General features: G+C 34.2%; 1 protein-coding gene across 1 annotated transcript in view; it reads left to right on the forward strand.

The window, feature by feature from the left end:
• DGKB (diacylglycerol kinase beta) overlaps positions 1 to 13885 on the forward strand; it is a 586586-nt gene that overhangs the window by 210047 nt on the left and 362654 nt on the right. The window contains exons 14-15 of the mRNA XM_072964909.1: positions 2707 to 2742; positions 10841 to 10957. Coding sequence (XP_072821010.1) covers positions 2707 to 2742; positions 10841 to 10957 — 153 coding nt within the window. The remainder of the gene's footprint in view (positions 1 to 2706; positions 2743 to 10840; positions 10958 to 13885) is intronic.

Here is a 13885-nt window from a genome sequence, read left to right on the forward strand (position 1 = left end):
CTGTCTCATCTGAAACATTATTTTTCAGAGAACCCCCTTTTATTGTTTATTTTCCAATGGCCCCTCCCTGTCTCCCTCTGCTTCTCTCTCCCAGCAACTTAGATACTTACCTAGATTTCCTCATCTTTATAAAGAGAACTTCCCCTCCCATACTCTACCCCCATGCTGTTTTGACCAAACTTCTAGAAACTTCATGTTTTTGCTGGATTATATATATATACACACACACGCATATATTTTTTTCATTGTAGAAACATATTTTCACTATTTTCAGAATTAGAGGGTGTAGTATAAAGGTAAAAAAAAATCAATTTTTCTCCCAAATTTTATTACAAAAATTCTGAAACACAGTACAGTGAATGCAGTGTATCCCCACTCTACATGCAGTAATTGTTATTGTTTCAGTCATTCTTTATATATATATGTATACTTTATATATTTTAATCATTCTTTATATATGTATGACTGCAGGCATGTGTACACATTTCCAAAGTAAACTGCAGGCAGTGTAACACCGCATCTCTAAATACTTTAGTAGGCATGTTCTACTATCAGAGCAATTTTCTGTACAATTGCAGTACTATTATCACACCTGAAAGTATTAACAGTTCCATCATATCAATAATTATCCTGTCTATATTCAGATGCCCACAGTTATCTCAAAAATATCCTTTATAGCCTTTACTTTTCTTTGGTGGTAGAGATGGGGTGGACAGGAGCTATTTGAAGTTACTGCATTGCACTTGGTGGCTGTTCTGGACCATTTGCTAGCTGTAGTCTTTTCACTTGCCTTTCCATTGCCTTGCTCTGTACAGACATATGAAGAGGAAGCTTAGACTTTTGCTGATGTAAAGGACATCTGAGACTCATGCCCTGGAGGCTGGTGGAGGGGCATTTTGGTTTGATTGCTTGAGAGTCCCCGGGACTTTCCCAGGCCAACAGTGTAGGATAAGATAAGGCACTTAGAGGGTTACCATGGTGGCTCAGTGGTAGAGCACATGCTTAGCATGCATGAGGTTCTGGGTTCAATCCCCATTACCTCTATTAGAAAAAAAGAAAAAACGATAAGGCACTTAATCGGGATTTGAGGAGTTCAAACACTTACATATTATAATAAAGATGGAAGGGCTACATTTGTGTCTTTAAATGTTGATTCAAATCTAAGCTTTAACCAAGAAATAAGAAAGAAAGATAGTAAGGCTGACAAAATGCTTTGAGCTGTCCCTGTTGGAAGACGGCACAAACGTGTTCCCCATCACCCATTGCCCCAGGTGTAGACCAACTTGGACTCAGAAGTCAAGAACACCTCTGAAATCAGGAAGCTTTCAGTGAAAGTTCTACAAAACCTATTGTCAATCTATCTGAGAAACAACAGCCATTACCCTCACAAGCTTCTCCTGTTGATGGCATATTTGGCCCAAGTTCATCCTCCCAGACTTCATGAACTATTTTGACTAAAAATCCTTATTTTTTTTTTTACTTACATTATGTAAATATCTTCTAAATAGAGTTGTGTTCTTGGACACTTTAATTTTCTCTCGGGCTGCCCCGGACTTCTTCTCTTGCTGTTGCACTTTTGGGTGCATTGGGTCCTTCTTGTCCTTCTCTGTAAGAGCAGCCATGAAGTCTTCCGAGGCCTCATCACCTCGTATGTAGCTGTTTATTCTTTTGGGGTTTTCTCCCTTCCTGGAGTTCTGCTGGGTAAGAGGGGAAATTAATATCTGTGCGCCCATATTTTTCAGACCCATCTTGGGGATCCGCCTAGAGCCCCCCTCACATAGCTTGGTCCAGGAGAGGAAATGCAAGTGCGCTGACCGCTCCCTTCCTTTCAGAGTTACACAAATGTCCAAGAAGTCCTAGCTTCCCATCCGCCTTTCTTCCTTCCCCCTACACACCCAGAGACACCGAAAATCTTTATCTAGTATTATGTGTGTGACTTACCAACGATTCCTCCAAATTTGTGTTTTATGTTATAAGGTCCCAGAGGACACAGGCTTTTAGATTTTGGTAACCTTTTCTGTTTCTTGCCAGAAAAAAACTTCCCCAGTGTGACTCAGAAAAGGAAGGGTGGTGGGTAATTGAAGACCAACCTTAGTGTATTTCACCTAATCTTTTAAAAAATTATTCCCAACTAACATTTGATATTTGTTTATTTGTATTTTTACTAATATTAATGGAGTATATATATATTTTTTATTTCCAGAGTATCACGAAAATAAAATCGAAATCCATAAGCTCTGGTGACCTCAAAAAGACACTGAGTATTTTTAGAAAGGACTGAGAGTTGGAACAGAAAATGAAATAGTGGGCTGGGTAAATGGGCAACTTGAAAATTAGTAGGAATAGTTTATGAAGGATAATGGAACTTGGAGATGAGTTCTCATTCCAAAGTATGAATGTAATACATCAGTGTTATTGGAGAGAAGTCTGTGAAGCTGATCAAAGAGTAGTCTACTTTAAGTATGTGAAATTGTATTTGAGATACACAAGCCTACACCCTTATCCCCTCCGCATCTGAGTGTTCCTTATTTCATGAAAAGATTTTTGCTTATTAATGAAAGCAGAAAAATTATGACCAGGAAATGCATTTGTAATGTATTCATTTATTTCACAGGTGGGTAGTGATGTAAGAACCTTCACTGGTATTTGTTTTCAGTTTGACTTTTTTTTTTTTTTTCAGTTTTAATATGAACTTCTCTTTTTCAGCAGACTCTGCCCACTTCAGGAGTTTCAGCCCCTGAGGTGCGTAAGCAAAAAAGGTTTTCACGCTTGCAATTATAGGTCATTATACATCTTATATTGTTATAAAGAACGTTTGGGGCTGTATCAGTGAAGTGCTAATATTAATTTGTATGTTTCATTTTTTCTCATATTGTGATATTTTGAGTTGGGATCTTTATATTTTCATGATGGGGTAGACTTGAAATCTTTCCAATCTACCTTTGTGACAAGCATTAGGGAAATAAGAAGCTATGTGGCACAAAGTATACAGGAAAAAAGAAAGGTTACTTTGTAGAGTTTTGAGCAGTATATAAGAATAGCCTCATTCCTATTTGTCACATTCAAACTTTGCAGAAAACCCCAAACAGTTCACTCCTGTAAGCCATTAAAATGTAGCTTTCAAGGATAGTAGATTGAGAAATTCTTACTCACTTTGAAGTGCCTATCCCTTTCAAAAGAGTATGTCTCTGGGGAGGGTGTAGCTTAGTGGTAGAGTGCTTGCTTAGCATGCATGAGGTCCTGGGTTCAATCCCCACTACCTCCAGATTTAAAAAACAAATAAACCTAATTGCCTTCTTCACCAAAAAAATGTTTTTTTTAATTTGGGGGAAAAAAGGGGGTATGTCTACATTAATCACTTAGCCTATGACATTGCATTGAGAGTTACCAGAATAAAATATAGTCACAGAATAAATGACTTTGATTGAAAATAAATCTAGGCATTGCCACAACATTTATTTTCAGTAAGGAGTTAACTTTACCTGAATTAATAAAGCAAAGCTTCCACGTTGTTCAGTGACAATATCCTATTCAGTTGTTATTATCACTAAAGGGTATGCTCAAATGATACTGTTATTCTTAAAATGATAATTTGAATCTCCCTGTTTAGAAAAATATTATTCATAATTTGTGAATAGTATAAAGAGTGTCAATTCATTTAGAGGATATTATATTTGCACAAAATGTATTATCTGCTCTCCCTTCTCCCATAAAAATATTTTCAAATCAGTGTAGACTGCCTCATTAAAATCTTCAAAAATTTCATTTTGTAACCATAGATAGACTTAAAAATATACTAGGAGCTCTAATTGAAATATAGTGTTTCTGTTTCTAAGAGAGATATTAAACTGTTTTTATATTATCAGTTAATACCATTATTACCATAATTATTGTAAAATAGAGAGGCTACATTACACACCAAGGTGACAAAGGCATTAGGAAAGTTTATCACTTAGACTAATTATTTAAGTATAAAAGAATTAACTTGACACGTTCAGATCCTTGAGTTTATTTTTGCTCCATCACAGCTCATCAAATAGGTACAGTGTCTGAGGTTTAAAGTTTTCTCTTTTGACTTGTTAATTTCAGATGGCCTCCAGTATGCAGTTACACAGTTTGTATCATTATAGATTGAATACATAGACCAAAATTGCTGCTTTCAAAACATGCTTTTTTTTCAATCTGTTAATTTTTTTTTCTTCTATAAAGATTTTAAGAGTCTTCCTACACTACTCTTTTTTGGCAAGATATATTGGCTTACATTAACTTAGACTTTCCATCATGTCAGAAATCATTCTGTAAGTTTTTTTTCCCAACTGTTTTGTTCCAAAAATTTCTTTAAGCCCATGCATTGATATATATGTGGGTGGTGTGTAAATATACGTACACATACACAAGAAGCCTTATGTTCCTCTGTCAACAATTACTTGTTGGTTAATTGAAAATGTGGTTATATTGTATGCGGGGGAACTTATGGAGAAATATATGCGTTCCTTAAACATTTTACTTAAAATCTGTAAATGTCTATTCATTGACCACGCTTTTGACATAGGATCAAGGGCTTTTCTATGTGGACCCATCTACTGTTTGGAAATGGCATATATCATAGCCTCATCACCCATGATAAGTTTCAGTTTTCATTTGTTTTAAAGTATAACAGAAGTATTCACTACTTTGTAGAAAGCTATCTGTTTATTAATGAATGTGATTGTTTTCAGTTACTTTCAGTTGTCTTAAAGTCTAAGAAAAACTCGAGGACATTTGAGAAGCAATTTTAGTGTTAATAAAAACTCTCTATTTGTATTATTAATTCTCAAAGCTTTTACAGCCATTCTGTCCAACTCAATTTGACCACTTTTCGTGTACCCTCAGAAACACACACACACACACACACACACACCCTTGTATTATCGTGTCTTTCCAAAGAAAGCAAGTAATTTTTCAGGGACACCACTCATTTTACACTCACAGCTAATGGTTTGAGTGATAATTAAATTTCATAGTTTCAATAACAAGATAAATTCTACTTAGAGCTTGCATAAATAGATTGTTGGCTACATAGAAATCACTAGGTTAAGCATTTAACTCAACTAGTAGAAAGAGATGATGAGCATGGACATACAGGAGAGCTGTCTGTTGGCTTTTAACCTTCGGATTATTGTGGCCATCAATTATGACAGTTTACAGAGAGAGTGGAGGGCGAGTGAAGTTAAGGTCCATGTACACACACGTAATTTATAATTGCACAACCATATGCTCATAAACAGCCCTAATAAAATGATTTTAGCATAGACCTTCCTTCCCATTCCTAAATTTCATTTCTACCAATCAGGATTTCTTGAACAGAAATCTTGTAAGTGGGACACACCCAGTATAAAATTGTTCTTGGAAAGACTGCACATCATGGGTGATGTGTGAAAACCTAGATTCATGAATCAAATTGTAAATTGTACCTTCAAGCTGAGTTGGTAAGTAGCACCTGCAGGTACTTTAAGACTAGGATTAATTCTGTCTAATTTCCTCCTATTACCCTATAAAACACTCTGCCCAGATCATCGAAATTATCCCAAGTTATGGTGACTTAGTAGACAAGTAAAATACTATAAAGTAAATAAAATACTTCTTCACAACACCTATCTTTACTACACTCTAAGCAGCATACCTGTGTTAAACTTAACAATAAAATATAGCGTTTTTTTAATGCTGTAAGAATTACTGCCATCTGCTGAGTGCCTAATTTATTTATTTAAATTTATTTTTAAAAAGTATATATTCAGCTAATGAAAAGAAATGGAAATTTTTACATCATTTATCTTATTTAGGTTTAGAACTATTTAAATATTTTTTTTAATCAAGGCTACTTTGCTACTTAGCACTGTTCTTCTGCAACTCCTAAGGATTTCTAGCAGATTTAGAACTCTTGCCATTTTTGAGGTGAATTAGATTCTCTTGGCAGGAAAATGTTCAGATCCCAAGATAAGGTTACGATAATGACAGGTGCAGCACCGTGGCTGTCCTTAAGTTGGTTTCTTGGAGCTCGTAACCCTTTTAAGCCCTGATGAACATGGTAACATTTCTGCTTCAGGAAGATCTTTCATATTGTGAATATCCATGTGTTCCTTGGGTTAAGATTCTAGAGGTCCTGGGAGATCCTTGTGGCCTAGCTCCAAGCACTGGATGGGCTGAGTCTCCATTCGGGCAGGTGGTGCAGAGGCAGAAATAGCAAGTTCCAGGATTCCAGTGAAGGATGCTGTTGGCAGCAGGCAGCCCCCACCCCCACCCTTTGCGGCTTTGTAACAATCGAGGTGCTTTGCCACTGCCTGTCTCTCATGCTGAGATTGGACAAAAAGAAGAAAACCTTGTGCTTGAGGTAATCATCCCTTGCTGCTTGTCCTTTGTGAGTGATCCATAACAGCAAGCTTAAGTATTATGGTAAACATCCCTTTTGTGAAAGCAGTTTGCAGTAACTTATAAATACCCCACCTCTGAGAAATCAGCATGATATAGAAAAAGATGTTTTTTAGAGCTCATATTTAAAGTGACGTCTTTTTATTTCATTTATCCCATCTTTCGTTTTTCTGTGAGTGGTCTTTTCAGCTTTTCTTCTGTATTTCTTATTATGATGAATCTTTTGGAATTCTAATACAATACATTCCCCCGTTAAGGTCTGTTGTGCTACTTGGAGAGTCTAAGGACCACAAGACATGGAATTTTATATTTAAAGTGCCTGCATGGCAAGCATAAATGGTTGATATTTGAAAGTGCTGGAATATCAATAACTGTATTTTATATTTTGTAGTTATACGTTCTGTATTTTTACATGAATTTTCTTTTTTTGGTTAGAGTAGCTCTTTTCAGTGTTTGAATAATTTCTATTGATTAAAGCAATAGTTTTCTAACTCTTTTTATATCTGGGATAATTTATCTGGCAGAACGCAATTTGCCTTCATTATCACAAAGGAATTTATTTAGTGATTTAGAACCCCAAAGCTTAAAAAAAAGACGTGAACGTTAAGTGATAAGCACTCCCTGCTATTACCAGAGAGCAAGTTTATCCTGAATAATGATGCAGCATAAGGTTGGTGAGCTCTTCCTGAAACTTTTCCAGAACTACAACATTGGAAGTAACTTTCATAAGTATCATAATAGAACTCTGCCAGTCAGGGTTAATTAATCCCTAAAACAGGCCAGCAAAATTTTTGTGGGCAGTAGATTTTTCAGAGGTGCAATAGTTTCACCCTTCCTGTCCCTCTTATCTGATAGGAAAGAAGTAAAGATTTTCTTAGTGGAAATAGGAAAAAAGTGTCCAACTACCCTCCTGTTAGCTTATGCTGCTTAAGTAAAAATATAGTGAATATCTCACAGAGACTTCTATACAATGTAGAAATAAACATAAAACAAAAGAGTGTAATAAAAAGTACACCTTGGAAAAAATTAAATAGTTATGAGTCTTTCCTCTTTTTAAATTGTCACCCCTGATTAATTCCACAAATTCCACCCACTAAGTATGTTTCCCTCAAAGAAACCACTTGGTTTTCTTGGGTGTGTGTGTGTATGTGTGTGTGTGTGTGTGTTTGTGTCTGTGTCTCTGTGTGTCTGTGTGTGTTTACACACATGTTAGTTTTAGTATTATCCAGATTACTTAATAAAATTCACCTACAGATGGATATACTGAGGATATTTTTATTAATTGTTTATATGCTTCTTATAATTCTAGACTTCAAAAATAAAATCTAGACTTCAAAAAATAAACTCAATTTAGAGTTTTAATATTTGCTTTTATAGTTTGCAGTCATTACTAGAAAGCACTAGTGTAGCGTACTCCACAGTTTACTGAGAAGAGTGAATCCCTGGAGAGGCATGAAGCCACTTAATCAAGTGAGATCTGCTGGCTGGAGATTCTTAGCACACAGGACTTTCCCTAGCTGTATGCAGAGCCAAGAGTAAAATAATGGTAGCAGATGATTTGGTAACCTTTACAGACATATATTTATATGTCTTAAATTCCAGAATTATGTTTATAAATAGTATGGTCACAAATAGAGAGTTTCAGAGTGACTACACAACTTAAATGTTATTTAATTCTCTTAACTTTAGCATTTGGGAATTAAATGCTAAATAACAATTGTTGGATTCCATGGCAGAATATAAGGCAGATAAGATGAGGTGTATCTTTTATAATGTAGATTTTTATGGAACATTGTTACCATGTTTTATTTACCTGCATGTTAGAATCCAGAAAGAAATTATTGCCATTCTCACCACTAGTGTTACCATGCTTGAACTCAACACAAGCTATGGATTTTCAGATATCAACATTGAGCTTTACTTATTTAGAAGTATTCCTAATGTGACTAGTGGATTTTTTCATATCTACGCATTTGGAAATATAAGAAATACTTTGCATAATGGTAATATTAATGAGCACCCTAATGGGAGAATCAGACCTGTTTTACATTATTCACAATAAGCTTCATTTATTGAGCACCTACACTAATACAGGCACAAAGTGAAAACTTCATACATATTCTGTTAATCTATACACAATTCTGTAAAATAGATATTACTAACTCCACTTTGAATAAATTCTGTTATGTTACACAGTAAGTAGCCGAGATGGGATTCTACATGGGTTTTTTGACTCAAACTTCATCCTATAATTCACTCATTTTATGCATTATATGCTTAACTATATGTGGACAAAATGTAATTTGCAAGTTTAGAAAGAATGACCTATTTTTAAAATATCAATATTTTTGCCAGAAATTATGTTCATAAGAAAGCACTTCATTTCCCAAAGAATTTGAGTTTCAGGAATCTTATTAAACCATCCATTTTCAGCCACACAAAAAATATATTCAGTGTTTTTGCACCATGAAATTGCAAGGACTATAAAAGGACTATACTGATTAGCATTTATTTTGGGCCAAGAAGTTTTCTGTTCCATCTGGCCCTAATATATTTAAAAAGAGCTTTACTTCTAAGTCCACTTAAAAATATTTTCGTAAATCACAGTAATTGAAATGATACTCTAAAAAGCAAATATAGAGACTAGGAAATACATATCTAAATAAGTGATAAGAAATATGTGGCTCTAAGCACTTAAGCGCACAAGGCAGACTTTGCTAATTGATCAGGACAGTTTTTTTTTTTCACACCAAGCCTAGACATGCCCCAAGAATCCTTCTCAACACAATTGTTCAGGCACTTTACAGTTTTTGATTTTTTCATGTTAGGATTCATTTGTTTTTCGATTTATTCATACTGACTTTTTGTCGTCAGGCACTGATCTAGGATCTGATGTAAAATAGTGAGGTAAACGGAATCCTTTCTCTACGGAGCTCTGATTAAAGTGTGGGAAGACCAGCATTAAATAGATAATATTTCAGTTAGTAATAAATTATATATATATATATATATATATGTATATATATACATACATGCTGAAAGGAATAGAGAAGGCTGTCTAACATTTGACCAGGAGCAAGCCCAACAAATATACAGAGAGGAGCTGTCCAGCAAGGTGCAGAGTGATTACAAGAGCCCTGTATTAAGAACACATTGTTGTGATCAAGGAACAAAGATGAGGTGAGTGTAGCTGGAATGCAGTGAAAAGGGCTAAGTGTGGTTGTTGTATAGCGAATTGACTGTAGGGAGAGGAAAGATGGAAGCTGATTGATCTGTTAGGTGATGATTACAATAATCAAGGCAAAGAAGATAATGGAGGCTTAGACCATGTAATGATGGATGTGCTGAGTAATCATCCAGTTTTGCATTTATTTTCAAGGTGCGTAGGCAGAAAATTTATTTTAAAATTAGTTTTGGACATTTCAGGATTGATGTGCATTTTATATGAATTTTAGATGATACTCAGGTTTGGGGGGAGAGAAAGGGCATTTGTATATAGGAGTTAAGGTTTTAGCAAGAAGCCTTGAACACGAAATATAAATTTAGAAGTCTTCATTATCAAATTGAAATTGAAAGCCTTAGGTTTAAATGAAGTTATCTAGGGAGTGAGTGTGGATAGTGAACATGAGAGGGTCCAAGGAAGAGGTTGAGAGTTACAGATTGTAAAGCTGGAGGAGGAACAAATAAAAAAGACAATGACGGAGCTGTTAGTAAAGTAAGAAGAGGTCTAGGAGAACAAGTGCCCTGGAAGCCCAGTAAGGCAGGTTTTCCAGAGAGGAGATGTCACTTCTGTCAAATGCTGCTTAAAAGTTGAGAAGAGAAGGACTGACCAACAGGTGAGGCAAATGAGCAGGTCATTGATAAAAGCTGATTTGCTGGATTAAGAGTCAGAAAAGTTTGTTGGGTTGGGATGAAAAGAGAGTGAGAGGAGTAGAAATAGGAACAGGAAGAAGACAACTGTAAAAAAATGTTTATTACAGTGAACATAGGAATTAGCTGGGGTGGAATGTGTGTTGTAAGTTTTATGCTATTCTTGATATAGCTTAAAGGTCCGTCATGTATTCATTTTCAAAATTGCATGCATTTAGAAGCATTATTTCCAGTGCTCATTACCAAATTCTTCAACTTATAATCCTATATTATTATCTGTACTGCTGTTTATGAAAATAATTTGCTTTAGTTGACCTAATAACTTAATACAGGCATAATTGGGATAATAGAGTTTGGTTTCCATTCACGTCCTTTCTTCGATTAATAGTTTGACCATGCATCTACCGTATAAATTGAGCCAGTGGAAAGCACTAGCTCTCCAGTATTCACTAGAAACTCCAAATTAGGAAACTGGGCCCAAGTGTGTAGCCATGAAATGTTTCTGTATGTTGTTCCTTGTCATAAAACAATTCAACATTTTTATGTTTTTTTTCCCTTATAGGAAAGACAAGCAACAGTGAGAAAAGAAAAGGGTGGTTCCCAGCAATTAAACAAAGTAACTGACAAGAACAAAATGCAAAGAGCCAACTCCGTTACTGTGGATGGTCAAGGCCTACAGGTATGATTTTTTAAATTTAAATTTTCGTAGCTTTCATATGTGTTACTTTTATGATCTTAGAGGGTCATACATCCAGCTATCAATACAATTTTTAATGTGCAGATGAGAACAAATTCAGAAAATATTTTATTAATTTATCAAAATGTCAGTTTTATAGTTGAATGGCAGTGACATTCTGATTAGATTAATCATTGAGGATATATCCATTTAGACTCAAATTGGTAAGAGATCTTTTGTCATTCTGAAGGTTTTGCAAATTATTACTAACTACACACATTTGTTGTGTACATATGTATTTATTTATTCCCAAGTGTACTTTCTCCATATATATTATTATATTTATTTGAAAGAGTTATTTTGGTGGCGATAAAAAGTCTTTACAAAAAAATAAAATGAACTCTACTTGTGTGGAATATTTTTTCTAAATGAATAATAAAAATGAAGACTCTATTATAATTTATCCCTACCTTCCAAAATTTTAAGTCAAAATGAAAACCTCATGTGTATTTCCAGTTTAACACAGGTGCTCAAAATCATGTTTTGAGTATTTAAAAACCTCTAAATTATCCCTAGGGTCTCCAACATCAACAATAAGATTTCTTTCCACCTATATTTAGGATAGTCTATAGATTGAATATATTATATTTATTTGCTTCTGTTTCCCATCAAACATGAAAACAGTTACTTTGCTTTTATCTGTGAAATTGTAGAGGTTCTTTTGGTTTGGTTTTGTTTTCCTGTCTATATGTTCCTCTCTTCCAATCTCTAATTCCTTTCCGTAAGAAGATGCTGTGAGTTTCAGGATCTCCAAGAAAATTTACACACCTCTTAACCAACAAAGATATGTCACAGACTTGAATTAATATATATGATTTTATATCTTCTTTTTTTATTCATTACTTCATCGGTGATTCTATGGATTATGCCTTTTATATGCCTTAATTTACAAGCACAGTTCAGGCACATATAAATAAATAAATACAACATATTGGGAGTAGAAAATCTTATATGACTTACTAAACTCAAATGGAGAAAGAGGAAATCCTGAGTGATAAAATTAATACATTGGTTAGAGAGTGTAGCCATTAATTATCGAAAGAGGAAATGAGGGCCGGTACCTTTTCGAAGGCATATCTGTATATTTAGCAATCTCACTCAGAGTTCCAAATATGATATCTGTGCACAACTTTGATAGCAAAAACTTTGAATTTGTTAAGTGAGCCTGTGAATTTTTTAGTGTCAATCGCAGATACTGAATAGTTTGAACACTTAGTCACTCTGGCTTCCCATGATGAAAATAACAAGAGGGAAACCTAATTTTGAAATTCAAGTGTGTTTCACACATGGCCAGGCACATACTTCTCCACATGGAAGGGAAACATGCATCATTTGAGAAACAGTGTAAGCTAATCACTGTGATAATATTTTATGCATATTAAGTGGCACCTCTCAATAAGTGTATGAGATAAATATTAATTCTCAATTCTGTCAATAAACATATAATAAGTATTATTATCACCACATTTAAAATGAGCATACTGATGTTCAGAAGTAAAATTATTCCCCATTAGTGAGTTTTGAATGAAGACTTAGAGTTAATGTGTTTTATTTGTAAGATACTCTGTCTCCTTGGATTAACAAATTTTAACAGGTATAGAAATGCTAAATTTCTGACCACCTTGCTTTCCCGTATACTATTATATTGTTGCAGATTTTGAAATAAAAATCAGCATGCACTAGAATTTCTTCAGTCCCAGTTTTTTAAGGTTGGTGTAATTACACCTGACTTTACTCAGACATCAAAACCAAACTTAAATGGTGCATTCAGCGTATTTTAAAGACTTTAAATTGACTTTAAATTTAAAGACTGTAATTTGACATAACTATGTAAGTTGTATTTTTTAATTCAAAAAGAATAAAAAATTTTCAATCTTACTACAACTAAATGAGTCACATTAAAGCAATAGGTGATTAACTTTCTCAGTGAATATATTTTATCTCTCTAACCAGATAATAACTTCTCAGAACTTTCTTTGACATAAAAGTGTCAGGTAAAGTTGACACTTAGGAAAGGGTGTACATCAGCTTTTATAAATCAGCAATGAAGAAATACTCTAATCATCATTGTAATATTTTGAATTTTAAAAAAATTGTGTATAATCATGTGCACTAGTCTATTTCACCTAAATAGAATGGACTAAAATAAAGTATGATACACATAGGTATTCACATAATTTTGGAGAAAATATGAAAAAAGTGAAAGAATAAATTATTGGATAGCTATTTCATACAAAATGGAAAACTAAGTATTTTTTGTTGTGGTAATCAATTTTAAAACAAGAAAATGGTTATTCTTTATCAGGGAAGATAAAAAAGGATCTTCCAGAAAATTAATATTTTCTGTGAGTTTTAAAAAGTATGTATCATGAAAAGCATTGAGTTGCAGCCCAGTTTGCATATAAGTCAGTGACAGAAGAGATCTATACTGCTTAAAGACTATTAATCATAGTTAAGCACATTCATCTTACTTCTTTCCAGCTAACCAGCATAATGATCAGGATTATTATTTCTAATTAGAGGAAGTAATAGATCATGTATAACCTTAGGATGAGTCTCATTAATTAACCCGAGTCCTAGGGGACTTCAAATAGAGGTGGTTAGACACTTCGTCTTTGTCATCGCTCACACCATAGGTTTACACTTAATACATATGATCAAATGGAGTTGAAACTACAATATCCGAACATGCAAGAGATGGGAAAATACAGATGATTATCCACATGTGAACAAATACGTAGAAAAGCAGAACAGTTGTTTAAACTGCATTAAGCTGATGTTAACTTGTCCCTAATTATTCTCTGAGAAAAATTTCCAAATTAAAGCGTCACTTGGGAACCACGAATCTAGTTTGTAATACTCTTAACAAAA

The sequence above is a fragment of the Vicugna pacos genome, chromosome 7, assembly GCF_048564905.1.
Source record: "Vicugna pacos chromosome 7, VicPac4, whole genome shotgun sequence".
NCBI classification, from domain to species: Eukaryota; Metazoa; Chordata; class Mammalia; order Artiodactyla; family Camelidae; genus Vicugna; species Vicugna pacos.